The sequence below is a fragment of the Agelaius phoeniceus genome, chromosome 5 (genome assembly GCF_051311805.1).
Source record: "Agelaius phoeniceus isolate bAgePho1 chromosome 5, bAgePho1.hap1, whole genome shotgun sequence".
Lineage (NCBI taxonomy): Eukaryota > Metazoa > Chordata > Aves > Passeriformes > Icteridae > Agelaius > Agelaius phoeniceus.
This window is the reverse complement of record NC_135269.1, coordinates 28,625,442-28,653,387: the sequence shown is the minus strand read 5'-3', so window position 1 is coordinate 28,653,387 and position 27,946 is coordinate 28,625,442. Positions and strand designations below refer to the sequence as shown.

The 27,946-nt window shown below is 34.9% G+C and overlaps 1 protein-coding gene across 1 annotated transcript in view; it reads left to right on the top strand.

Annotated features, from left to right (window-relative positions):
- The window catches only part of CFAP54 (cilia and flagella associated protein 54), a 103,782-nt gene that overhangs the window by 15,126 nt on the left and 60,710 nt on the right, over window positions 1-27,946 (top strand). Inside the window, exons 7-27 of the mRNA XM_077178734.1 lie at window positions 275-388; window positions 485-583; window positions 1,121-1,319; window positions 2,010-2,084; window positions 2,972-3,084; window positions 3,197-3,368; window positions 4,012-4,097; window positions 5,989-6,123; window positions 7,137-7,284; window positions 9,026-9,081; window positions 10,020-10,148; window positions 11,604-11,751; window positions 12,547-12,624; window positions 12,706-12,827; window positions 16,133-16,306; window positions 18,620-18,712; window positions 21,074-21,259; window positions 22,260-22,402; window positions 24,406-24,557; window positions 25,528-25,679; window positions 27,356-27,478. Of these exons, the coding sequence (XP_077034849.1) occupies window positions 275-388; window positions 485-583; window positions 1,121-1,319; window positions 2,010-2,084; window positions 2,972-3,084; window positions 3,197-3,368; window positions 4,012-4,097; window positions 5,989-6,123; window positions 7,137-7,284; window positions 9,026-9,081; window positions 10,020-10,148; window positions 11,604-11,751; window positions 12,547-12,624; window positions 12,706-12,827; window positions 16,133-16,306; window positions 18,620-18,712; window positions 21,074-21,259; window positions 22,260-22,402; window positions 24,406-24,557; window positions 25,528-25,679; window positions 27,356-27,478 (2,697 nt within the window). The remainder of the gene's footprint in view (window positions 1-274; window positions 389-484; window positions 584-1,120; window positions 1,320-2,009; window positions 2,085-2,971; window positions 3,085-3,196; window positions 3,369-4,011; window positions 4,098-5,988; window positions 6,124-7,136; window positions 7,285-9,025; window positions 9,082-10,019; window positions 10,149-11,603; window positions 11,752-12,546; window positions 12,625-12,705; window positions 12,828-16,132; window positions 16,307-18,619; window positions 18,713-21,073; window positions 21,260-22,259; window positions 22,403-24,405; window positions 24,558-25,527; window positions 25,680-27,355; window positions 27,479-27,946) is intronic.

Below are 27,946 nucleotides of genomic sequence, written 5' to 3'. Positions count from 1 at the left end.
CCCCATGTAAATGCATAATCAACTCAAATGCAATAGCACTTTCTGTATATTCACAGTTACAAACTTCTAGCATTAAACACTAGCCAGGTCCCATGTATATGTACAAAAGGTATTTTGCAAAGGTTTTGTTTTCCTTTTCAGTTGTTCAGGACCTGACTTTCATTGCAGCTCTTTGCAGTTGCATAAATTCAGAAATGATATTATTCTAAAATTAGATATCAACATACAGGATATGAACACAGAGTGTATATATATATTTAAATTCTTTGGACAGATATTTGCTCGCCGTGGTTTGATTAAGATTGATGAACTGAAGCAATTAGAAGATATCAGTTCTTCTCTGGAACATACAGAGACAGAAAAGATTTTTAGAGAGGCCACTCTAAAGGTACCGTCCTGCAAGTCATTATGAAAAGGTAGAGTAGTTGTGATCTCTATGAACAGAACATGTAACAGATGATGACTTACTTTTTCTTTGTGTCAGATGTCAGTAATGATTTTCAAGAGAGCAGTATATGAATCCAGAAAAAAGTCGAACGGCTTTCGACGGGAGTCAAGAGTTAACCCGAGAAAAGCAGTAAACGTAAGTCTGACATTTCATATAATCCTTCTCTTCCTTTACTCTTGTCATGTGATGAAACCATGATATAATTCTTCTAAATACACATAGTGCTATACACAAGCAGAAAGTTTTATATTTTTTGCATTTCATGAGTAACAGAATTTATTAATAAAACTCAGAACAAGCTTGGAAGTAGGGAAGATGTACTAATTATTACTTTAGAAAATTATCAGGAGAGATCTGCATGGATCTAAACTACATAGCCTTAATACGCTCCCTCATAATTTCTATTGTACTATTTTTGAAGTAAAATACCATGCAGCAGTGTGTTTGGTTGCTGTGAAATGATTAGTCTACCTAAGTGCTGTACCTGCTTAGCATGAGGCTTTGCTATGCCTTTGAAGCATGACATTAATAACAGCAATATATTTTACAGTATGTAATTTTCTATTTTGAACATGCACTTACTTTCTGATGGAGAAATGTTTTCAAAAAAATCTTGCTTTATTGCAAGTAGGTTTAGATACCGTAAGGTTTAAATTACCTTTTCTTACTTAGGTGTCATGGCCTCGCACCACTACCGAGCGGCTGCTGGTGGCAATGTTTGATGGTGCTGCAGCTCAGTTCCTTGCCATCCTGGAAGCACTGTCTGATCCTAACAGGAATCTATTGCCCCCTCATCCTCCTGTTCCTGATGAAGTGCAAATTCCTGAGGTCACTTCTGAGCTTTTTTCTGCAGGCCTAGAAATCCTCTCAGGTAACAACTTAAAGAAGCAAAAACAGTTGTTGAGGAGCCTGGACCTCCATTTTATTTTGTATTTTTCTATTTTGAAAAAAAAAGAATGTGCCTGAAAGTATATATTTGATTTATAGCAATAGCACCTGTAAGAGTAGGTAGTCTTTCTTATCTTCACGTAATTGAAAATAAATATCTGGGTTGATCTCCATGGTCTATTATAACTAGTAAAAATCTGCAGCAGTTTATGCATTGATTTTCTAAGTAAACTGGAGTTCACTTTATAGCAGCCTTTACAGGCTTTACTGTGTCATATATTTATGGCTAAAACAGCGTTGTTAACACAACAGTGCTTTCACTACTGCTGAGCGCTTCCTGCACAGCCTGAGAGCAGCTGGATGGGGGTCAGGCAGCCAGGCAGGGTCAAAATACCAAGGTGTTTGATGTAGTCTATTAATTTAAAAAGTTCCATTCAAAGTTAGGTGTAAAAACTTGAGAAAAACACTGGACTTGATGGTTCCTTCCACACTTTTGTTTGCTGGGCTCTGAGCTGCATATAGTCCTGGGTATAGAGGTATTTTGTCAGTAAAAGGAAATATAGACACTAAGTACACTTCAGAATGATATTTTTCTTGGTATGATTACTGGCTAATTAGAACATAACAAGTCTAATAGATTATAAATTGACTTAATAAATTGTCTCTGTTGAAGGTGGAGAGAGGAGTGGTACCAATCACTTTGGTATAATTAATCCATCATCTAGTCTTCTGCAGTTGATGCTAGCAGGTAAGCTAGATTGGAATTTCAAAGGAATTTTTAACCCAGTGATATAAATACTCAGTGGGCAGAATTAATTTTCATGTTAGTAACATTTCTATACATAAAGAGTCTGCAAAATGGTGTCCTCTTGGAGTGGTTCTGTGCAGGGCCAGGAGCTGGATTTTGGTGATAAAGCTTGTAGTTCCCTTCCAACTCATGACAGTGACTGTGGTATATTGTTATGACTACAGAACACTGCTGAATATATTAGCTAAAACACTTGCTGAGAGTTCCAAGGACCAGGAGGTCTAGTTTCTGCCTTACTGTGGTCTGAATAAACTTGAAAAGTGAGAAAATAGGCTCCCTGTGTGTATATGAACATTTTCTGATGCAGTAATGAGAAACTGTCTTGAAAGAAACTGTATGTGTTTCTATGCAAATTTTAAACCAAGTTTTGGATAATAAGAGTCTTTACAGGGTGATAAGCTCTTCCTGCAACAGCAAGGGTTAGAGCCTTGGTGTTCTCTACACAGGTATGTTAATATCAATAATTGTAGAGCCTCTTTTGAATGTAACAGGACACTGTGATATGTTTAAGTGGCAATGGTGATATTTGTTACAAGTTTGGATTTGATGATCTTGGAAGTTTTTTCAAACCTTTATGATTCTGTGGTTGCACATCCATCATTAAAGCAGCCTGTAAGCATAGACATTACTGTGAAAAGATAAAGCTATTGATTCTTGTAAAGTTATTAAAACATCCTTCAAGACTATGCCGACTATTCAAAAATGTGTGAAGCTTTATCTTTATATTTATCAATACCCAAATAATGAAAATAATTGAAATTAAACTTTTAATAAACTTCTGAATACATATACATAAAATAGAGAAAATATTTTTGTCATCACTGCAGGAGAAGAAGGGGTGTCTGGAGATGCTGCTGTGAAATTTGTAAAATTAGCTTTCAGCTATGAAGAGTGGAATGTGTTTTATTCTGCGTTTGAATTTGTTGATAATTTTCTTCAGGTAATCTGAATGGGATTGCGATGTTATTTATTTAGTCTTTTCCTATGAGGGTAAGGAATATTCAAAATACATATTTTAAAGACCAATTTCTATGTTTTTTTATCTCAATTAGGCTCAAGATGACCCAACATGGAAGAAAGCTGAACTAGAACTCAAACTTCTTACACTCATGCAACCTATAGTACTCCCAGGAAGATTTGAACGTAGTTTTTCTATTACTGATGGTGGTAAGAGCAAAGAAGGCAGCACACGTCGGGGTTCTGAAAAGACACAGACAATTAGAAGTGAGTGTTGTTCAGTTATAGTTGTGTTTGAATTTCAAATATTTTTGCAGCAAGAGGTTTTGTAAATTATTTATAAAGCTATGTAATATAGTTCATGCAGTAGTCTATGACAAAAAGTAATAATTGAGAAAATGCCTCATATTTTTTCCAGTTCCCATTTGTCAAAATATGACTTTATACTATTTCCCTTTAGTGGGAAATGCATGATGTATGTTAAACATGTGCCAAGTTATAAGCAAAGATGCAAAATGATTGAATGTTTTCAGACAAGTTTTCAGGGGAAAAGTGAAACAGGTCTTTGAGCATTTTTTTATGCAAAATTTTGCAATTTATGCAAAATTTCTTTACATAGAAGCAAGAAAAACTTGTTAGAGCAATTGCAGTTTAATTCTATGAAAATCAAAAACCTGAATATGTCTTGAAAACTTTCTGTTTCCTAGAAATGGAAATGCTCATTTTTCACAGAAGTGAATAAACTTGGAATTATCTGTCCCCCCTCTGAATTTACTGTTTCTTAGACCATGTTATCTGCTAGCTTATATTAGGAAATCAATCGACTGAAATACTTTCAAACTTAGGTTTTAAATTAGATGTAATGTCTTGCCTTTCCTTTTCCCGCCCTTTTTTTAATAAATGAATGTAGAGGAATCCTTAAAGCCTGGAGATCCTTTCCGTGATCTTATGATTTTGGCAACAACAACGTTTTCCTATGTCTCCACATTTGAGCAGGTAATAACAGGATTTGTGACATTTCTTCTCAGTGTATCACTTAATCTGTGATGAATGCCTATAATTAAGATCAAAGGAATCAGTTGCATGACTAACAAAATTCATGAATATAAAAAGTAAAAAAAATGTACTTATGAATGTTATCAGTTTGTGATTTTAAAAACAGGTTTCATTTTTTAAAAATCCTTTGTAATCGGTTACTTTAAAATAGCTTATTAGATATTAAATCTATTTGGAAGACCATAGGGCATTCCATGTTTCAGCTGATCAAACAGAGATCAAATTTATGTATGTTAGATTTAGGTGGGCAAATATGCTCAGCTGTGGAAAAACTTCTGCAATATTTATAGAAACAGGGGCAGCTACCCTAAGGAATGATAATGCCTTTTTAACAGCGCTGTCTTCAATTTAAGGTAAATTCTCACTGCAAAAAACTGAAACAAGCAGCAGCAACAACAAAACCAATGAGAGTGGGACTCTGTGCTGAAGTCTCCACTGTAGAAATAATCCCATTATGTATCTGATTATTTATTCCCTGAGTAACCACTTTTACTTGCTCAAACTGAGATTTCCCCTTAATCTTCTACTGAGAAGGGAAGAAATTATAGTGCAATGTCACCACTACTAGCACATTAAAATAGTTTGTGATCCAAAAGGCTAATTACAATTTTTCCTTAGAAAAAGCCTGCTCTGATAACATTGCATATATCTTAACTGCAAAATTTATTTTAGATATAATTTGAATATTGCCACAATTTGAACGTAACTGGAGCACACACATTTTTAGCTTTGGTGTAGTATATTTAAAGTATCTTGCCTGTGAGGTACCCCACAGATACCTTTAGATAGCATGATTTGTCAGTTTTTAATGTGACCTCTGTATGGAGGTAGTCACCTGGGTTTAAATTCTCCTGGTTCTTCTGCCCTTTCCTGCAAATCTTCTTGATCTGTCCAGAGAAGAAAAACAAATTCACCCCTGATTAACAGAGCATTCACTGGTGGTGAAGTTACATGATATATAGCTGAGGCAATCTAGCAGCTTGCTGCCACACAACCAGTAGCAAAAATAATTTTGTTTTATATTTTTTCCATTTTTTTCTCCTCCCAGTTTCATTATCAATATCCCATAAATCTAATGCTCAAACATATATGGGAATATAAGTAGTGTGGATATATCAGGTTTTACTGCACCTGAAATACTAGTTCAACTCTGCTGTAACTGGTGATAAAGATGTGTACTGATCCTTACTGTTCAGAATGTGTTTAACATATAGATGGCTCTATTGTCTTTTAAAATGTGTTAATTAGGAGGTTAACTAGAGTTTTGAATTTGTTAGTTATTCTCTTTGTAAGATGAAGATAGGGTTTAACATTTCTCTCACTTGTTAGGTATTTCAGTCCAAATTGTTTTCTAGTTGTTTGTTTTTCACTGCTTTATCATCTCAAATGCACCAAGAGCCCATGGAAGTACTCTGTCAAGCAAAATGAAACTATTAATTTAGATTTTCTTCCACAAATATTTAAATATTTAATAAAAATGAAGTTCCTCCAGAATCTATTGATTTCAGCATTATAGTTAATTTGCTCTCTCATGTAATTTTCATCTCACTGATTTTCTTGTCTGTGTTACTTTTAAGAAACTTGTCAATAAAAAAAAACAACAAAAAAACCTCCCCAAACCTCTAAGCCCAGTTTGTATTGTTGTGAGAAAAAAAGCTTGGGTGATCTACCAGAAATTATTTTTAAAGCTTTCAAAATGTTGTCATCTCTTATAAGAAAATGACATATTTTATTTACTATGTTGAAAAATGTTGAGACTGTTTGTGTACTGGGTTATTTGTGTATTTATATGCCTACCCATTGCCACAATTATTTTGCTTTTTCTTTCCAGAATGTCCATCCTGGCAAAGAAATACTTGTTGATGTAGTAATGTGTTTGTGGCAGAAGTGTAAAACAGAACTTCAGCAAATCCAAAAGAGTGGAAGTCACTGCTTAGAATATATCCACAAACACCAAGCTCACCAAGTACTCCTTCATTGTAATGTATTTCTCTTAATGTGAATGCAGTCTGTTATAGTCAAGGCAGTGAAATACTGGCATCCAGTCTAAGTACCTTTTCTTATGGTAAAGTGCAGATAAATCTTCTTAAAAATATGAATTACGTATACACTTTGAACACACTGTGCTCACATATGCCAGTACCAAAATACTCTCTTAGTCTTCTTGCAGTAACCTGCTGTCTGCCAGTGGGCCACAGTGGTAAGAAGCTAAATTTGTAAAAACATTTGGGCAGGATGTAAGAAGAAGAATTTGAGATGTTGTGGCAGAAAATATCAATGTATTTCAAGAAAGTTGCCTAGATCAGTTAAACAAAGTGGCAAAAACCTTACAACTTAAGACAAGGGAGATGGGAGTCAATAGTAGAATAGTATTCAGCCCATGGGATAGAGTCACAGCCTTACCTTGAATTTGTCCTGTGGGTGAGAGGCTCTTGGTTGAAATGGGCTCTCTGGGCTGCCAGTTGGTGCTAACCAAGCAGTTTCTGGAGGAGATAATTTTGTGACCCTATATAGTGAAATTGTTTGGAGGCTCTCCAGAAGGTTATTTTCCTCTGTATGTACAAACAGTAGTGTTTGGGTCTCTTTTATTCTGAGATTAAGTGGGAAGGTATGGAGATAAATGAGAGGCATGCAGTCAAATCTTCTGGAAGGCTTACTTACAGCGAGGTATAAAAGTTATGGCTGTAGAACATTCATCAAACATTCCAAAAGGAATGGCAGGAATAATAATGTTCTAAAATAAAAAAGTCTGGTGTCTGAAGGAACAGGGGCTATGGAGCAGTATAAATTCAGCATCTTAGTCTGGTGACATTTAAAAAAAAGTAGCCAGATCCAGGAAAGGAGTTGTCTGCATGCTTGTAATATTTTTAGACAATTTTGAGTGCAAAACCCTGTCTACCTCTGTAATACATAAAGGTCTTCCAAAAATTTGATTTTTCTCTGTATTGATTTTTTTTTGCCCCATTTCCTTATTTTTAGTGGGTTCATATACTCTGGATAATGAATAAAATAATTGAGAAGAGCAACATAGCGGACACTAATGTAATGTTTGCAGAGATAACTTTATGTCTAGCTGCAATACTGGAAAATGTAGCTGATTCTACAAGTGAATCTAAGGACAAAGAAGGTAAAGCTTTCAAGAAAAAATAAGTTTTCTTTCAAGAATGACTTTGAAGATTGAAACTTTTCTGAGCTGAAAACTGACTAACATATACATTCAAAAAATATTGTAAAGAGATTGTTGAGAGTAGAACAACAGCATTTTTAGCATATAATTTCACCCATTATTGGAGCTAATGAAACCTGTTTTTCCAAGGATGTAGGATTTCTTTCCCTACATTTCCAGTTCTACTGAAGTAACCCTGTTTTGAATTACATCTCTTATAACTCACTCTCCTCACAGGTCTTCTACATGTCTCTTTGCCCCTTCAGAGTAGCTGCTGTTTTCTCTGAATATGGGCAAGGCAAAAGGCAGTATGTGCTGGGGCTCAGTTGGAGCCTTCAAATGCTGGTTGATTAGTTGCAGGCCAAACAAATGAGGATGATATTGAGGTCATACTGAAGCTTTTGCATTTATTGGATCATCAGTTGGGTTTTCTTCTCTACATATTCTTGATTTTTGTATAGTAAATTAATTGTTTTTGAAGTTGGATTTGGCTGACATTATTGGGATATGCTATCACAATCACATTAAACAAATTTCCTTCCAAAACCTGACTAATGCCGTAAAATATGAATGTTTAGACATACTTTAAAAGCTCTCTGTTGTCTATTTTGGAATATGAATCATAACTCTCATAAATGTCTTACAGTAACTAGAGAGTAAATGTTAAGGATCTTATTAGACCATATCTAGAAACAGAAAGAAATTATATTAGCTTTGCACTTTCAGAAAAAAAATCTTGGGAAACTACTATTTGTTACTAAGATAGAGTAAGTATTGGTTTACTGGTGTTATGAAAATTATAAGGTTCTCATGAAGACTATATGAGAACCTCATTGTAGCATCCCTTCTTTTTCATTCAGTTTAAATATGTCTTTTTGGAGGAAAAAAAAGCTGAATAGGTAGCAGCCATTGGTCAAAACAGGCTGACAGTCAAGCACATGCTTGTGTGGAAAAGAACCTATTCACTGAATGAATACTGAGCAAATACAAATTTTCTTTTTTTATGAGGAAGAGACAGTGAACAAGCAAAAACAAGCACAAAAGTGGCACAAGGAGTGACTAGAAGGTTGTTTCTCTGAAAACACACAAAAATTATTTTAGCAAAGAAATTAAATTAGAGGGTTTAATCAAGAACCAAAAAATTGTTTTCTCTTATTTTGAAGAGGGAAACATAGGTTTGGATGCATTCTTCATAAGTGAAAGTAATTTAAACAATCAAAGCAAACTTTTAACAGCTGATAATACTGCTTCAAGAAATATTAAAATGAAATAGCATTTATCATAATAATATGACCTAGTATTCTTAAAAATCATTCTATAAGTGAAATTAACTGTGAATTAGATAACACTAGGTTTGAATTGGTTTCAAAATTGAGAATTGATATGAATGCTACAAAAATAGGAGGAATTACAGAATGAATTCTAGTTTCATTAGCTTGGATGTGGCTATGAACTATATGGTGCCTTTAAAAGGCAACATTATTAGCTAATAATATCCTGTATTAGTGTAACTGTATATACATTGCTGTATGCCTAAGTCCTGGAAAGCTCCTCGAGAAACAATATTATTACCTCTCACATTCAAGCACTGAAGAACAGAATTATTGCCAGACTCTGAAATTAGAAGTAGAGCTGATCAAATGGTACTAAAGTTTTCTGGATTTATTTGATTTTCACTTCTGCTTTTCTTCCTATAAAAAAGGAGGAAGTACTTCTCTTTCACAAGATGAGACCTGTGACATGCCTGAAATACTGATGGTAATGTTGAAATTATCTTCATTGATAGATTGATTTTGAATAGAATAAGAATACTTCTGCTTGAAGCTTCTCATATGATTTTGTATTTAGTTTTACAAAGATGAAATATTTCATGCAATCCTACTAGTGCAGAGGAAAAAAAGCAAAGATATTTTTTCAAATTAAATGAAATCAGAAAATTTTCCCTGAGTCTTTTTTATCAATCCTTTTTTTGGAAGGGATTGTATTTGAAAGTTTTTTTTACAGCACAAGCACAGTGATTTCCACTGCATACCTTTTTTTATGCCAGTCTGTAGTACCAGCCTTAAATGGTTTAATGACAGATTTTATTAAGATAGTAGAAATTTTAATCATTGCTTAATTTAGGAAAATATTTTGGGTTGTGTTTTTGCTTCCCTCTTTTTATAAGTATCACGTAGAATAGATGAAGCATCCTGAGTGTCCTTGCTTTGTTCAGCACTTTGCAGAATTTTCCAATCAAATGACTCACTAAAGCATATTAAGGACAAATGATATGTGTTTGCCTGAGGATTCAGGAGTGTTGTCAGTCATATGTCTTAATACTTACACACATGGACAGTGACAGTCTACTTAAAGGTGGTGTTTCTTGAAAAGACTGTTTTCTTAGTAGTGTTGAATGGACTACTGAAAAACTGCAAATGCTATTATTTCAAATTAATTTGTTAAGTTCAGCTTCACTCTGCTATAAGGTAATTCAGCATAATTTTTTTTATTTGAGCTGAAGGGAAATCAGTCCCACTTGAAATTTAAAATAGTAATATTAGTACATGAAGGTATGGGGAGAGAGTACCCATGTAAAGATTGTCTGACAGTTTTAAACTTCAACAGCTAAAAAGAAAAACACATTACTTTTGTAATCTATATTATAGTTTTTAATGTTATCTAAGGAAGTGTGTTTATATGGGTTTTCATTTCAGAAAACACCTACAGAACAATTACAAATTGCTTATGAAGTTCTTGAAAAAGCAGTGAATGACATGAACACATCTCGGTTAATGACCATTTTACCAGATGGAAAGTCAATATTTGACAGCTGCTGTACAAAGGTAAAGTTTACAGAAAGCTACACTGCACAAAATCTATCAGTAATATATTGTATTTTGATGGCAAAAACCTCATATTTTCTTCATACTTAGAAATCTTAGCACTATCAAATGTACCTCATCTTCCTGGCACATGTAAGAAGAGAATAGAAAAAATATATCTGTGTATTATTGTTGTGGTTTAACCCCAGCTGGCAACTGAGCCCCTCACAGTGTCCTGGGGAAAAAGTAAAAGCCAGAAAACTCATGGGTTGAGATAAGACCAGTTTAACAGAGAAAGCAAAACAAGGAATTAATTCACCACTTCCCACAGGCAGGCAGGAACTGAGCCAGCTCCAGGAGTCCCCATCACCTGTAGCTTGGGTGCCTGGGAAGACAAATGCTATCACTCGAACTTCCACCCCATCCTCCTTCCCTAAGGTTCATGCGCTGCCTGTGCTGTTGTAGGGGCTAGAACATCCCTTTGATCAGTGGGATCACTGCCCTGGTTGTGCCTCCTCTCTGGTGGGGTGGTGTGAGAAGCAGTGCTGTCACAGCCTTGGTGCTGTGTAAGCACTGCTCATCGGTAATGAAGACATCCCTGATGCTATCAACACTATTTCCAGTGCTATTTCCAAACCACTGCTCCATACCAACTACTATAAAGAAAACTTAACTCTGCCTAAGCCAAAGCCAGGACAAGTTCAAAGGGCACTTTTCTCTTTCAATAATAAACTATGAACTCCTTTAGGCTTTCTTCATAATTTTCTTTTGAAATAATGATAATAAATTGATTTCTTAATAAGACCAGAAATCCTTTTCATATTTATTGCTTGCAACTGTTTATAATTAAAATAAATTTTTGTTCTTGATGTGAATTCAGATTTTCTAAATATTTTCATTCAAGATGATATTTGTTCTATGGATTAGTAACACAGTAAAAGATAGTTTTTGTTGTCGTCTTATTGCAAAAGTCCCATACCTTCCCAGTGAGTTCTCATGGGCAGCTCCTTGCAGTACTGACTCCTTCTCAGACAACAAACTCCAACCCTCTCCTCACTTAGCTAACCCACTCTTTTATAGCACGATCATTACCGGACACAGCTATGGCCTATTAAAGGCGGGCCTGTTCCTTATCTCTGGTGATTAGTACAGCTGCAACTCCTCAGGGGTGAGATTGCCTTCTGCACTATTCGCTTAAATTCTATCCCTCCACAAGTTTTTACGCTTTTGTCTTTATTATTGATCTAGTTTATTACTGATTCTCAGATTTTGTCTAGTTCTCTTTGTCTATTTTCTGTGCTCTCTCTCTCGCTAGTTACTCTCCTTTCCATGCTTTCTTGATTGACTGCATATTATACAAATATGACAAATTTCAGTGTTTGTCAGTTTATTGAAATAATATCAGTATGAAGAAAAATGTAGTAAGCTAAGTAGTGAAAGTTTGTATTTGCTTAATTGCTACTTCCTATTTATTAGGTGAGCTTAAATGATCAGAATTTGACTTCTGTTTTGGGATGTGGTGATGATAAAACAGGAACAGATAATGGTTTTGTGACAGATTTACACTTGGAGCTCATTCAGGCCCAACATCGAGTAGCTGTGAAACTTCTTAAAATTACACAAGGTAGGCTTCAGTAAAGTTAAATAATCTTCATAACTTGATTAGAATATTTTTTGCTAATATATTCTGTAGTACTAAGAAATAAAGGAGTATCTGCTTTCTGGAGAGGAGCTGATGTTGGGTAGTTTGTATGCCACATATAGACAGAAATAATATATTAAATTTGCAGAATTTAGATTTACAATCTACTAGTCTACAACTTCTACTCAACCAATGGGAGTTAAACTTTGCTGCAACTAATAGATTTCATTCCTAGGCAGTAGGTTGTTGTATTTTAGTCATAATATTAAATTTTACAGTGCCCATAAAGAAAAATGTTCTGCAGGTATTTTTTCTGTCATGCTAATTTTCTCTCTAGAGAATGACTTGAATATTTTGTTAAGTTCTATTTGTAATTTGAACTTCTACTCCTGTGAAGTTGTCTCTGTACGTCAGCAGATACTCCACTCTTGCTAAATGGCTTCTGAAAAAAACTCGGTTTGTTCTTTCATTCTTAGTGTTGTTTTGGTTTTTTTTAAATTAAAACCTAGTATTAGTTTGAAACTGCAGAGCTACACTGTGCCCTGCTCCCTGTGATCAAACAAATCTCTATTTTTCTGTGGTGTTAATATAACTACTAAAGATGTTAGGCAGGAGGGTGGAATATTTTTAGTGGCATGATCTGTGCAAGAAATTCTACTTGAACCAAAAAAGAATGTGAGATGGAGCAGAGCGTTGCTGTAAGACTCCATATTAACATCTCACTCAATTTTTTGCAATAGCACTATCAAAATAACTCAGTATTTCCTTCCCACACAGGTGCTCAAGTTGTTCACAGAAGTCCTAAGTCTAGTAAATCTCAAGAGAAGAATATTGAAGATTTCCAATATTTATCAGGTAAGACATTACTTAAGATTTTAGAAGTATAATAAATTACTGCCACGGTTTTATAAATGTCTTAAAATATCTGTTTTCTAGAGGAACTTATAATGAAAAAAATTAAAAGGAATAAGCTATCCAGAGCAATCTTTTTGATGCAAAAGGCTGCACAGAAGTTTCCTGAAGACTTAACTACTGCTTCCCAAAGGCAGCTACTGGAGGTAATAAGAGAAAGGTTATGATAGAACTTCTTTACCGTTAGCATAGTTTTTAATGTTCTGTGTAAGTAAGACACATAATACCACTGCTTATAAAAACAAGAAAAATGGACAGAACTTGAGAGTCATTGTGTTTTTTTAACTTCTATTGTCAGTCTTTTTCCTGAGGAGTTTCAAAGAATAAAGTGACCTTAAAACAAGAAAAGAGCACATCCCCAAATTTTGTGCATACATACAAATTCCAGGAAACCTGAGAGTAGATAAGATCTTTTCTTCTGTACTGTATCTCCTGGACCTTGCAGTTACAAACCTAGACGTTGCCAAAATGTCATTCAGGTTTCCTTACTGTAACCTTTGATATTGTTCTTTTTCCCAGATCTCCAAGTCTTGGAATACTTTAGCTGGTGATGATGACATGGACTTTATTTTATTCTTTCTGAAAAAACAGTTTAGATATTGGGATTTTGGAATCTATTTGAGCTAAAAGCAGTGTCTTCCTGGGTTCATTTCACTCTCTTGAAATCGATGAGAGTTTTTCCATTGACATTTGTGCCAGCATCTGTCCATGAAAAATTACCTGCTCATCAACAAGGCTTTAAATTTCTTTATAGCCTGTTCAACAGATAACAGAACCTGCAAGTTTCACTATATAAAATATAAAAGAGTATTTTAAACAAGGTTACTAGAAGTTGTTTTTCTTTTAAGTGCCACAAATTTGGAAGCATGATAAGTAATACATATATTTATTACATCAGAAGAATGCAAAAACTGGATCAGAAAATGCATACATTAAAAATATCTCTCATATATTTGTAAAATATGTGTTATTTATGAAAATAATATCAGATGTAGTGATATGGTATGCAAATTGTAACTGTAGCCACCAGTGAAGACTTACAAGCATTTCCCAAGAAGTATCTGGTTATCCCAAACAAAAATTTACTGAGCTCTTACACTGACCTTCACTACCTTTTGCTTCTGTGCAAGGTAGTGCACAGAAAGATGTAGGTAAAAAAATATAATATAATATAAATTATATTTCACCAAGAAAGATGTAGATAAAAAAATATATCTGCATACAGTTGGAAGAAAATATCAGAATTCATTTTGTCTGTACAAACTTAGCATGATCTCTTCTGATATTTGTTTTATGATGAAATATTTAATTATATGCTCAATTAATTTTCCTGCTTGAGGTGGATGGTGAACACATAATAAGCAGCAAATCCATACTTTAATTTTCATGCTTTTGCTTTTTTGTATTGTAGAGTTTTATATAGAATTGCATCTTCTGGTCTTTTCTCCTGTAATCAGCACAATATGCTACAAATCTGTTTTTGTTATGTAGCAAAATAGGAAGCAGTTTATTTTATTTTGAGAAGCATACAAATAACCATTTCTCATGCAGTAAACAACTGAGTAGATATGGAAGCTTCTGAGTCATATGTGTTTACTCAATTGCATCAAACCGCTTAATGAGCTGCTTGGCATTTTTATTATTTCTTTCACAGCTGTTTAATTCTTTTTTCCTGTCCTATATGTCTAGTTGGACATCCAGTTTTTTACAGAATTGGATACACTGGTAGTTCTCATTGGCCAGTTGGAATATTGAATTTATGTGGTGAAGTTAGTATCATGGTGCAAGTCTGTGACAAAGTCAGGGATAAAATGTATTTGATCACAGGTCAAGCATTTGGGGTTTTTATGGTGACATTTGGCTTCCTCAACTGCAAGATTATTCTTGCTCATCTTGCAACACTGCCACATTTATTATCTTCCAAGTTCTACAATTACTGAAGTACAGGTCATGCAGCACCACTCTCAGTCACAACACCATCTTTATTCAAGCTGGGAGCATTTTCACCCTTGCACTAATCAGAAATATATCCTCAGACTAGAATGAGTCCATGATACTTTCAATTAAAAAATGTGTCATAGGACTGCTTACCATGGAGAAGTATAGTTTTTAAGGACGCAATGAAGCTTCAAACTGCTGATTGCAAAAGTTGAATGGTTGTGTGAATCCTGTGTGATGGGAAGAGTCACTCTGTATCTTGTTCTTTATCTTAGATCCTTCCTGTAGTGTCTCACTAGGGTGGATGCAACTCTAATCTAAAGGGTGAGAGAATGAGGTGGAGTGGTAGGACTGTGAAAATTATTAGCTGTGCAAAAGGCTCTATGAAATCTGAGCTCCCTGTTTCACTCATTTCACCATAAACCTGAAATCTTTTCAGAATTTTTGGACGTGAGATTTCAGGCTTACTCAGTCTGTGATCTGACCCACTATGGTATAGACTTCTACATGTGTTAGGACAGAAACAAGGAACTGTTAAGCTGCAAGATTATAGGATTGTCATTGAATTACCAGTAACTTGGAATTTTTTTTCATTTTATCTTTCAGACTCAGCTCAGCGTAAGTCCTTGGTCCAGTGCAGGGCACTAAAAGGTGTAAAAAAAAATTCTAGTTGTAGAAATAATGTCCTTTCTTGTCTCTACACAAAATGTAATCGTTGTTCATCTTTGTGACTTGGCCTTTTTGGCTTTGATATGCACTGAACAGCTGCCACAAGTAAAGATACAGAAGTACTAAGTTCTTAATATTAGATTGCCAAGTTAAGTTTCTCTTGAACTGGCAGTGACATCAAGGTGAAGAAACCTAACAATTTGCTATTCAGTCAAGTAAGAAATAAGTGTAGCCTTGATCTCCAACAAAATGGCCACATAATCACTGTATTCAGGATGTCCCCACATCTTTGACACCTGACTGTCAGTCAGCTTTCAGCAGTCTACAGTTAACCAAGGGAAAAATGGCTTAGCCCTACCTTTTCTGGACCCACATTCCTTTTTCTTTATTTGTAGACTTTATTTTTTCCCTCTGTTTCTGAAGTACAAAAAATTCAGTCCAACTGCTTCTATAGCTCCTCTAGAAATTCCACAGATTAGGTTTCCAGCTCTCTCCTAAATAGGAGTTGATATCTTTTTTGTTTCTTGTTGGAGTTAACCACTGGCTGGTACTAATTGCTTATCAACATTATATGTGATCACTAACTTTTTTCCTATCGGTTCTTCCAAAATTGGATATGCTTTTTTCATAGAATTCTCTAATTATGAAATTAATCTGCATATATAAGCATACACAAAGTACCATTCATCCTCATTTAGGGTGTAGGATAATATGAAAAGCTACTGCAAGTTTTCTACATAAGAGTGAAATTTTCTATGACCATTTGGAAACAATATATAAAATTTAAATCTGTCTGATTGTTATATTTTAATTGTTTCCTCTTTTGTTTTCATTTCAATCATAGGAAGCACTAACTTTAATTGAGCAAGTTGAAGCTGAACAAAATGCATTGTATCGCAGTCTCAAAGAATCTATGAGCAGCAAGAAAAAAAGCAGGACTCCTCCTCCTCCTCTGTTACTTTCTAGATCACATTGCTCCATGACATTTAAACCAGCCCCATTTGATTCAGATATTCAGGTAATGTTTTTCATGATGACTGCATAAGAAATAGCTAAATCATACACAAGAGAAAAAGTTGTTTCAACAGTGCTATACCAACACATTTTTCTTTGTTCCTGAGAGGATTATGTTATTCTGACTTAAGTATCCCTTTTTTTTTTCCTCTGTGAGTCAGTTTTCCTCTGTGACTCACTGTTTTTATCTTCACATTTGCATGACACTTTCTTAATCTCGTGCATTATGTCCCTTGGTGCTTCTGTTATGTAATACTTACTTATTCCACTTATCAAAAGCAAATTTTCTTGCTTAGGGGTTGACATACTCCTAGTTACCCTCTGAAGAGAGACAAGACTGTTGCATCATGTGATGCAAAAATCTCTGTTAATGAAGTGTTGAAGTGACTCAGTTCAGCTGGAAATAATCCACTTTCTGTTGAACATGTGCTGTCACAGGACTATGTGGATCATAGGGGATATTAGGAGAGGTCTCTTGTTCAACCTTCTGCACAAAGAAGGGTTGACTGTGAAACTAAAACACTTTGCTCCGAGCTTTGTGCCGTCAGTTCTCAAAACTTCCAAGAATGGAGACAGCTTCTCTGGAAAGTGTGTTCCAAAAGGGCAACATGTTCATAGAAAACTTTTTTCTTATGTATAGTTGGAGTCTCCCTTGCTTCAATTTAGATCTTTTGTTTTTCCTTCTCCTACCATGCACTACTGTGAAAAGCAAATGGCATCTGCTTCTCTCCCTTCCTTTGCTAATCAAGTAGTTTTATCACAGAGGCCAGTAATGGTGGTCAGCCCTGATTTGCCCTTAGTAAATCCCTTCTGACTATTCTAAATCACCTTATTCTCTCTCCTTCCCTTGTCCAGAAGGGATTCAAACAGGCTGAAGTATGAAAAATTTACTAGCTGCAGTTTTCTTGAGAGAGAAATTTTCATAGTGATTTTGCAAGCTTCTTAAAAATAATGATGTGTATATACCCAGTAGAAGCTCAAATCTTAATAGTGGTAAGAATATTTCTGTGAACAGTTTTTTCATAACCTGCAGTTTTATTGCAGTTTTATCAGTAAATTTCAAACAGTTTAAATCGGGAAAAGTTTATAATTCCTGTCCTTACTGAATCTAAAATAAAATTTAAAAAACCCAAACTTAAAAGTTTGGTAGTTCATTTGTTTTAGTATGTGTTCCAACGTAATGTTTTTTGATACAGGAGGGTGAATGCAGCATCTTGGGCCACTAGATGGCGAAGTGTGATTATTATTCTTATAATTTGAGCCCTGGTAGTCTAGAAGACATTTTTTTTCTAAAGTTAACACAGAGTTGTTGACCAGACAGGAAAGGTATTTTTTAATGTAGAAATTATTAACTGAATGCTTAATATTTAGTTTCTTAGGATAAATGTGTGCCTCAGATTTAATTCGACATACATAGTTCCTGTACTAGGAGTCAAAATACCTGTGAGATTTTCAGATCATAAGGCTCATTTGCTGAAAATAGTCTCTTCCATGTCAATAACACCTTGTGAAAAACAGTCAATAGGGAAACACCAACAAATGTCATCATTTAGACTTCTGTGAGGCCTTTGGTACAGTCCCACATGACATGGCTGATCTCCAGATTGAAGGGACATGGATTTGATGGGTGAATCATCATTCAGTGGATAAGGAATTGGCTGGATGGACACATAAGGAATTGGCTGGATGGACACAGCCAGAGTTGTAGTCCATGGCTCAATGTCCAGGCAGAGGATGGTGCTGAGTGGGGTCCCTCAGAGCTCACTCTTGGGACCGATGCTCTTCAGTACCTTCATTGATGACTGGCAGTGAGGTCAAGTGCAGCCTCAGCAGGGTTGCTGACAGGAAGCTGAGCTCTGCAACTGACACTACAGAAGGAAGGGATGTCATACCTGCATCACTTTTGCCTTATTTTAAGGATCTGTCCTCAAGTAGTTTGCTAGAATAGGAGCCCAATGCCAACTTTAGAAGAATACCATTGCAGGGATAATAATGGATCAAGGATGAATAATGGATCTAGGTGACTTTAAATCTGTGACCTGTAGAGTCTTTGCTTTGGGATAGCTTTGAGGAAGAGGGTAACTCAAGGTAGGGTTAGGACAATGGAGAATCATCTGTTTTTATTGCCACTAGTAGTATATCTAGTTTTCCAGCTAAATAAATTAATTGATATTTTTAGTGCAGTTAGACTATACTTTTTTATAACTAAGCAGAGTTTTTTTGCAGAGACTGTTTTCACAAAATTTGTACATTCTACATTAGGCAAAATTTGGAAATAACTGTGCATCAATTAATTTTGTTCTCATTTTCTTCAAAGGTTTCATGGTACTGTATTTTGGGCTGTGTAGCAGGAGGAAGTAATACGAAAGTAAGGTTAAATAGTAATAAACTTCAAAATTCAGGAGAACAGGTAAGACAGAGGTAAAACTTGTTTAGTTAATTCTCTCTTCCTGTTAAAAAATCCAACTGTCTAAATCTTTCTATCTGACGTATTTTTAAAAATCATGTAACTGGCTAAGCCTTTGACAAACTCTTCTATCTTTACACCAAAAAACTTCCAGGAATCTTTTTTGAATAAGAAAATAAATTACTCAAAAAAGCTTCAAGATTTAAGCAAATCTGTACCTTGTTTTAACTGTTTATTTGGGTGATATCTAAGAAATGTAAAAGGAAGTATATGAAGTATTTTTAGAGTGTGCTCCAGACACTACTCTTTCCAGGAACTCAGAAAAAGAAATTCTAAACAGATAAAAATTCATTCTTCTTCTTAATTGTGTAACTTCTATCAGCTATTTCTTCTAAACAAGACATTGCCTTACTTAATGCTGGCAGCATAGTAATATAACTTTTTCAATAACCTTCACATTCAGACACAGTTTATTTCTAGGTTCATGCTCTTTCCCTTTCATTCTGCGAACATGTGGTGTGGTGAATCATCCCACACATCTTTAACTACTTATGACTGATCATGTTGACTGTCTTGGTACTTCTACATTATTTGTTCATTACAATTTGACCTTTACTTTTTTGGATTTTTTTTCTTTGTTTTTTGGTTGGTTTGGTTTTGCGTTTTCAGGTAGGGTTTTTTTCCATTGTATCACATTCTGGTGTTTTTTCCATTGTTTCACATTCTGCACAGACTGAGAAAGTTCTGGTTTTCATTCACTCATGCCTGCTATTGCATTGTCCTCATTTATGACAGCAATGAACCTTCCAAATACTGTGCATTTTGTAATTTAAGAAAGGAGCAAGAAAGCTTCAACATTTCAACTTCTGTAGTCTAACACCTCATTGATCACCTCAGTGATCATTTTTGTATCTGGAAATCTTTATTAAGTGTTCTGTTCTTTGCAGGGCAAAAGAATTGCCCTGTGATTTGTGACAGAAGAATGATATCAACATCTTGTGCCTGATGTTTCAGGCTTTCCTGGCTTTGTAAGCAAGCTCTATAGTAACACTGATAGACTTGTGTTTGGTGATGGAGAGGGAATATGTGCCCTTAGTTCCCCTGGCTCCTCTCCTTAAAGGAAAGTGTATGAGAAGAGAAGGTGTGTGTAGGTGCTGGCAGTAGAGGCTTTGATGTTATTCCTGCTACTCTGTCATAAAATCCACAAAACCAAGCTTCCTGTGATGTTTAGCAAGTTAGTTTCAATATTCCATCCCCTATCAGGTGTTTGACAGGTGGCTTTCACCCCACTGCCAGCTGTTTTTTCTGTGAATTTTCTGCAGTCCATCCAAGCCACTGACCATGTTAGCTCTGACAGGCACTGGAGACACACAGACCTGAGGTTAACCATACACCTCTGCAGTGGAACTTCTGTTTGCTTTAGGAGATGCTTTTGCAAGATGCTGATCTGCAGACAAAGCCTCTGTCTGCTGACTTCAATAAAAAAGTTGAAAGTTCCTGAGGGTAGAATGATCTATCAACTTATCATAAAGGGATGTTGCAGACTGCTATACACTTATTTCTGGTTTGCTGGTTCAGGATTCAGCCCCAGCATCCTGAAGGGATTTCTGTTGTTCAGAGGTGTCCTTATGAAGGACAGACTGTTTGAATAAGAGCGTTGTGTTGTTGCTGTGTTATGATGATCTCTATTCTCCTATTATCATTCCATCGCTGGCACTTGTTTCAAGACACTTGAAGTCTTTAAATCTTCCTTGTGTAAGTCACCTTGGTCACAGAGAGGAAGGTGGAAAATCCTCTTTGGAGTGAGCCATGATGTTAAAGTGCAGGTATATAATTACTTGAAGGAAAAATGACGATCTTGAAAGTATGTTGTTTGCTTCACAGTCTCCAAAGTGCTGTTAGTGGTGCTGAAAAGAGCCAGAGATATCTCTGCCTCTATCTGATACAAGAAGGTGGCATGTATGAAGGAGAATAGTGTGGTCTTCATCACAGCTCAGGGACAGAGTGTTTCAGCTCAGTGACTGCAAGCATGGACAATCACTGAGTGAATGTTCAAATGGACACAAGTATCTTAGAAAAACATCAGTTCCTGGTACTTAACTGTTGTCTTAAGTTATGTGCTCTGTGTACACATCAGCATTCCAGAAAAAACTGATCCTTTTTTTCACCTATCATTTTATTGTTTTCTCATCGTTTTCAAGAATTTAATACAAGAATCTAGTACATTACCTGCTATTAATCTGGATTGTACTTCGGTTGTATCCAGGACCATTAAATAGTTTATTTAATAATTAAAGTTTAGAATTTGAGATTTGTTTTTGGTATGTACAATGAGTCTAACTAGAAAAATATTTTTATTGGTAGATACTGGCAGATGGGAAAATTCTCTTAGAAGTCCAAGGGTTAGATGCCAATGAGAAATACATATTTGCTGTGGCAGCATATTCTTCAGATGGAAAACTTATTGGGGATGCCATTGGGCAAATGACTAAGCCAATCCTTGCCTATCCACCGCTTTCTGCTACTACTGTTCGAGCATATCTAACTCAGGTAGGGTTAGAATATGGTAATGAACACCTACTTTCATTTTGTTGTAATTATTTGTTTTCAGTGGTTGTTCTAAAACTGCATCTGGTAACAGCTTGAGACCTTCTTGACGAAAGCTTGATAAGCACAAATCACAATTTTAACATAAAAATAGTATAGCTAAGTAAGTTCATTCTTAATTCAAAATTATTAAAAATGTCAGGTTAAGTGGAAAGGACTCAGTTTTCTTACCCATCTGTTTTACAGTCTGCATTTAACTTTTTTCTTTTTTTTTTTTTTTTTTTTTTTTTAATAATTTTTTTTTGTTTTTGTGGTTGAGACTAAGTACTAGAAATCAGCTTGTTAGACATTATGGAATAAAAATGTTATTGAACTTAGCAGATATCAAAGCCAACCATTTTCATATTGAAATTAGTTTTGTAGTATCTTGTGAAAGACCACAAAGGTTGGCAGATAATTATAATTTTGTGTTCTTACAAAAGGATATTTAAAACAGATTGTGACACAGAGAAAAGTGAAATTGTTTAGCCCTATAGATAGATCATGGGGAACAGTTAAAAGCTTTCCCAAAATATTCCAGTGTAAGATGTATCCATGTGAATTTATGCCTATTTATTTGACTTAGTTTACATCCTGTTATTCAGAGCAGAAGGGCATTCTGCAGTGTTAGCAAAAGAAAAGTGAACCTAGATGAATTTATATGCCTTCAAGAACTGCAGCACAATACCTGTAACGTTTTCCACACAGGGCTGTTAGAGCATTTGTCAGCAGTCAAAGAACCCCTCTGCTTTCTCTGATGCTGAATCTGAACCACACTAATAATAGTCAAATCCAATTATTGCTGCATGTATTTTATTCAACTATGTTGGGATATTCTTAGAGAAATTGTAAATTTACAATTTACAATGTTATGGGGTTTTGAAATCTTATTGATCCTGTAATTTTGTCTGGCTTGGTTATTCCATGAGCATGTCAACTCACTGTTTGGTTTTTTTTTTTGTAGGTAGCCTATCAGATGGGCAACTTCAGATTAGCCAGAGCAGTATTTTCACCAATGTGGGATTACTTTGTTTCAGAGTCTTTTCCACAGCCTCCCAATGCAGCTGTAATTTCTGCAAGTAGTCATTTCACTATATCTGAAAAAAGGTAATTGGTAAAACAAAATTAAAATAGTAATTAATTATTTATCTTTTTTTAAAATTATAGATGTGCACATTTTATTTAGAAGAGTTTCAAGTTGTGGAATTTTGTTCAGGCTTGTGATGTGAAAAATGTTCTGGAAAAAAGGTTTATAATTAGCAGAGGATTTTGGTTATTTATGGCACTGCTAACATTTACACACCTAATTCTTTGTAATGGCTGTTTTCTTAAGATAATTGTGAAACATTTCCAAAGTGGGTACTAGTTTTGTGTGATGCATTTTCACATGCAAAATGTATCATATGCGCTGGGTGCTTGACTTTCCAATTAAGAGAGCAATAGATCTCACAAATTGTGAACAATATGTCAAGAACCCCAACCAAAAGAGGTAAATTGTTGCTAATTTTGTTTTGGGATAGCTATATAATGTGTCAATAATCTTTGCATATGCTAAAGATCTTTAGAGATATTTAAAATGAATTATTTTATGAAAAAATTTCAAATGATCAACCATAATTATAGAAGTTTTTCATCACCCAGCTAGAAATTTTGTGGTTACATTTACTGAATTTACTGAAGTTCAATAGATCCGGGTTCAGAAATACATCAAAACTGAATTTATTCCCAGATAAAAGATATTTTTCTGCAGTAATAGATGTGAAAAATTATAAGAAAAATAGTTTTATATGCAAGTCAGCTATTTATGATTTGATAATGAATTAACATCCAATATAGCTGAATACAAATAATCAGCTTCAGTGTCTGCCCTTCAAGTGCCACCACATGTCTGATACCAGGCATACAAATGCACCAAGGGTCTTGATGTTACATGTCTATGGGCTGCATTGATGCTGCCAGAAAATCAGTATATATTCTATTTCATGACTGTGTGGTTTTTTTTAATCTATCCCTGGCCAGGAAACAGAGCAGGAATAGTCATTGTGCTGTTGTCTGCATTTTTTTTGTCATTACCATTTTTTCTTAAGTAATTTTTTAACACGTCCAGCTCTAGAGATAACATTGTAATAAGTCTATTTTCAGATAAATCAGATGAAGACAGAACATTTTAAGCAGCTGTGCAAAGCAGTTCTGGGAATTTTTATTTTCTGGCCAAGCCCCCCACTCCCCTTTTTTTTTTTTTCTAATTAACACGGAAGATTCTCACTGCTGCGGTATCAGGCAGTTTCAGGTTTACTGAGCAGTAGGTAAAAATTGGACTCGCTAAAGGGACAGCAGAGGGAGCCTGAAGGAAAGGAAACCTGTTTTTCCAGCTAGAAGCCCCGGTGATGGTATCTTGGTAATGTCAAGTGAGTGAATGTGTCTATTTGATCTTACTTCTCCAGTTTCAGTCTCTTTCAGGAAATACAATCGAGGAGAAGAAGGAATTTATTTATTTTACTTCAAAATCATAGGATTTTTCCTGTAGCAAAAATATTAAAAAATACAGCAAGTGTAAATGCTCCTCTGTCCCCAGGGAAGGGGAAAAAAAAAAAAACCAAAAATATTTTGACAGAAAAGCAGGCAAAAGAGAAGAGATTCTTTTGAGACTTGTAATACAAGACATAAGTGTTGAAAAGGAGTCTGTTAGTAATACTTAGCAATGGACTTCACAACTGTGTTTGTGTCATTGTCAGAATACAGAAGAACAATGTATAAAAGGAGACAGTGAAGACAAATAAGCTGTAGCATCTGAAGCTTTCAGACAGTTCAAAATTAGTTTCACTGGATTAGATGATGCAAATAAGGAAAAGTTGTCTTAGATTAGTAGAAAGTGGATAGTAATTTCAAAAGAAGTAATATTTTTATTTATTTAGGTTTTAATTTAGAAGTTTTAAGCAAATTTTTCAGCTTTATATGTAGGTCTTATTTCTAGAAGAAGTTATAGTAATCTATTTTGTCCATGATTTTAAAACTAAAGACTTCATTTTATTATAATGCAGTGTCAGGCATGCAAGATCTGAATGATAATTAATGTGCTTTTACTCTTCTTTTGCTTTTGTGTTTGGTAGGTTACATTTTGAAGCTGTATCTCAGACTTCTCCTATTACCTTGCACCTCTTTTTGAGGAATATATTTGCTGTTTCTGACATTAATGTCATGGAAGGAGCACTCTTCTGTGATTCCATCTGTTCCAATGAGATATTTTATAAGGAGCAAGTAGGTGTGGTTTAAAATAATATACTGGATTTGATTTTACTTTTTCATCAGATTTATTTAATCATTGTAAGATAGATGTGGAAATCAACTAATCCTATTTACAGAATACTCCATTTTCTGTAGGTTACATGGCCTTTTTTTCTGAAGTATTTCAGAAGCTGTTGGTTATTTACATCCTGCTGGAATGATGGTTTTTGAATCAGTTATTGCCTAACCAAAGCACACAGATTGCTACTGAGGAAGGATCTTTCTTGACTTCAGTGGTGGTAGACTATAATATAAGAAAGAAGTATAATAAATGTTATTTTTTCCCCCTTGAATCTTTTAAATTTTCAACATTTGTGCTATGTAATACATGTTTTTTAATTAAGATGTGACTTCTCACAGGGTTTAATGGTTTTAATATAGTAATATTTTATTTCAGTGTTTTTTATAGTATAATGGCATGTTAATGACAAAAAACACCCTTTCTTTTTTACTTGGATAGTCAAATTTGCCTCCTGTTTTATTGCATTCCTATTTTATTTATTTCTTTGCTGAAGTACTTGTAAAAAATGTGAGCAGTTGATTACTCTGTGACTTTACAAGATAAACTTTCACTTGCAAGGACTGCAACAGATAACTTGAAGGGAAGGGAAGGATTTATCCTTCCCTTACCGATTCTGAGAGGCTAGCATGTGAAATTTCCACTGCACATAGTTTGAGGTTATTAATCAGCCTCAATTTGTAAATTATATGGGCAAACTCAGAGGGCACAATTAGATCAAGAGCAATCATTTCCTTTAGTATCAGGAATAATGTGTTTTTTAATGTACTTCTAACAGGTGTGAATTTAAATTCCTTCTTAAACTTTCATCTTACTTGCTGCTTATCCTGCTTTTTAAACTGCAGTAACATCTGTCTTCTTCCACTCTCAAATGGTTTAACAACAGAATGAATATTTAAATCAAAATGTGTTTTTCTTTTACAGGTAGCTAGATTAGCAGAATGTGAAAGAATGACTGTGGCAATTGAACTTAGCAACTGGTTGAATGATCCAAGTTATGCACTGCAGTCTGTTGTACAATGTTATGGTCTCCTCGCCCCACTTATTTATCACAAGATTTTTTCAGTGCCAGTAGTTCAGGTGAGAGCATTTTAAGACAAAGCAGCTGTCAGGTCCTGCAGTTATAGTGATTCAAATTAAACTTATAGTAGGCAGTACAGTTGGAGAGCTAAATATCTAGGCTGTGACTTGCTTATAGCTGATGAAAGAAAAGCCTTTTAGAATTTTATTCGTCCCCAATGCATCTAAGTTCCATGTAAGCTGCACACATTCTGCTCTCAGATATGGTGAAGTAACTGCAGAGTATCAATTGTTTCTTTAGGGTGATTGTTGGTATTTTAAACTGTAGCAGAAATTACAATGTAATTTCTACTTGAAAGTTATTTGCAGGCAGCAATTTTGAGGAAAGAAAAGCAGCATTTGCCTGTAGTTTCTTTTGTTTGGTTGTTGGTTGGTTTGTTGTGCTTTTTTTTTTAAATTCAGAATGTTTGCTTCATATACAGTTTTGTTTTCTTCTTAAAGAAAAGAAAGCTATTCAGTGTTTTGACAATGCAGTCTTTAGTTTTCAGGCATGAGTTCCTTTCCAGAAGCAAGCACCTTCTCTTCAAAAACAGAATACATTTTATGAAGCAGCAGATGTGGTTTTTAGATTCAGCAAGCATACAGTAGAAAGATGCAAATCTTTTTCCTGTAATTAGGTAGCCTTTTTAGGTAGCAGCAAAAGGTATGTTGGCTCTGTGAGAAAGGATGAGGTGACCGCACTGCAGGTGAAGCACAGACCAGCAGCATCTGAATTTGGCAGACAGAGAAGGCTGCTGGTAAGAGGATCCAAGGCAGTCTGGGGAATGTGAGGTTATTGGGCTGGCCCAGCGTCCATCCAGGAGAAAAAGTCAGGAGGTGCAGGAATTGAAGCCAGAGGCTGGAGACAAGGCTAGGGCAGAGGCCCAAGGTCCATCCAGGAGAAAGAACTGAAGACCAATGGAGCAATATCACAGCTCAAGCAGGGACTGTAGGCTTGTGCCTGAGCTTGACAGAGGGTATGAGGGGAGGTCTCAAATGAGGATGCTCAGGGAAGGACTGCTGGGACACTTAGGGCCCTGTTAAGTTTTCAGGAGTGATTAGGGAAAAAAAAAATCTATTTGAATACAGGGATAGCTTCTTGCTTAAGATGCTGTTGGCTGTGGTGTCCTGCTAAAGGTACAGCTAGCCACTGGAAATGGCTCCTCTTTCAGATTTCTTAAGTAAAGTAAAAAATAATTTCCACAAATTATAGCCACAAAAATAATTTCCACCAAAAATAGCCACAAGTTCTTATCATTTCTGATGGACAAAATTGGGGAAAGAAGTATTTTATTTTTACAACATACTGGAAATATTTTTTTTTCATTTGAAATCTTTGCCATCTCAATATATTTTCAAACAGTCCTCCAGTAGGATTATGTTATCTCACTGAATTAAACATTCTTGGATTCCATGTTAGTTAAATCAGTAAAAATATCCATCATGTATCTGTATATTAATATCTGGGATTTTATGTGAACATGTAATTTATTCCAAAAGACTGTGGTTGAAATCTTGACACTGTTGAATTAAATAGAAATTTAATAATTGGCATTTGTACAACTAATGTTTTATCCTATGCATTAGATTTCAAAGTATTTTTAAAGTTCGTCATGAAATACAGTGGGCTGTACAGAGGTACAAGCTTGAAAGTATGCTCTAGACTCCAATTTTTGTTTTAACCCTTGTATTTACAGATCCTCATTAAATGCTTGGCTGTCCTCCAAGAAATTCCAAGTTCTACTTTGCAAAGGAGACAGGAAGGATGTTATGACAGTATTCAGCATATGATAGCTTGTGCTTCATATCATACAGCAAAGGTATGGTGTGAATTTTTGTGCTTACATCTTAATTTGAGATACAGCTCTTGTCATTTAGGGGAAAAAAAAAGAGATTTAGTAAGCTGGCCTTCAGAATGATATCTTACAGAACCAACAATCTTAAATAGTAAAGGCATACAAACATTTATTAGTATCTTTTGAATCAGTGCATTTTTCTTACGATGACATTTTGCCTTTTTAGTATTTATTCAGAAAATAGTCTAAAACTATTAGTCCATGTCATTAGATCTACATTTTATATAATTATGTGTAATTTTATATTTAAGCTAGTACTATTTTCAGTAAGACATACATGTAATATATGTTTAAAAGTTTATTTATTGCAAAAGCCATATTTGTAGTTTTAATCAGATTAATATATCTGTTTTAGTTGCTAATTAGATACAAGAGACTTTATACTGTTTAGTCATGCATGCTGGCAAAAGTAAAAACACCTTAACTTTCAAC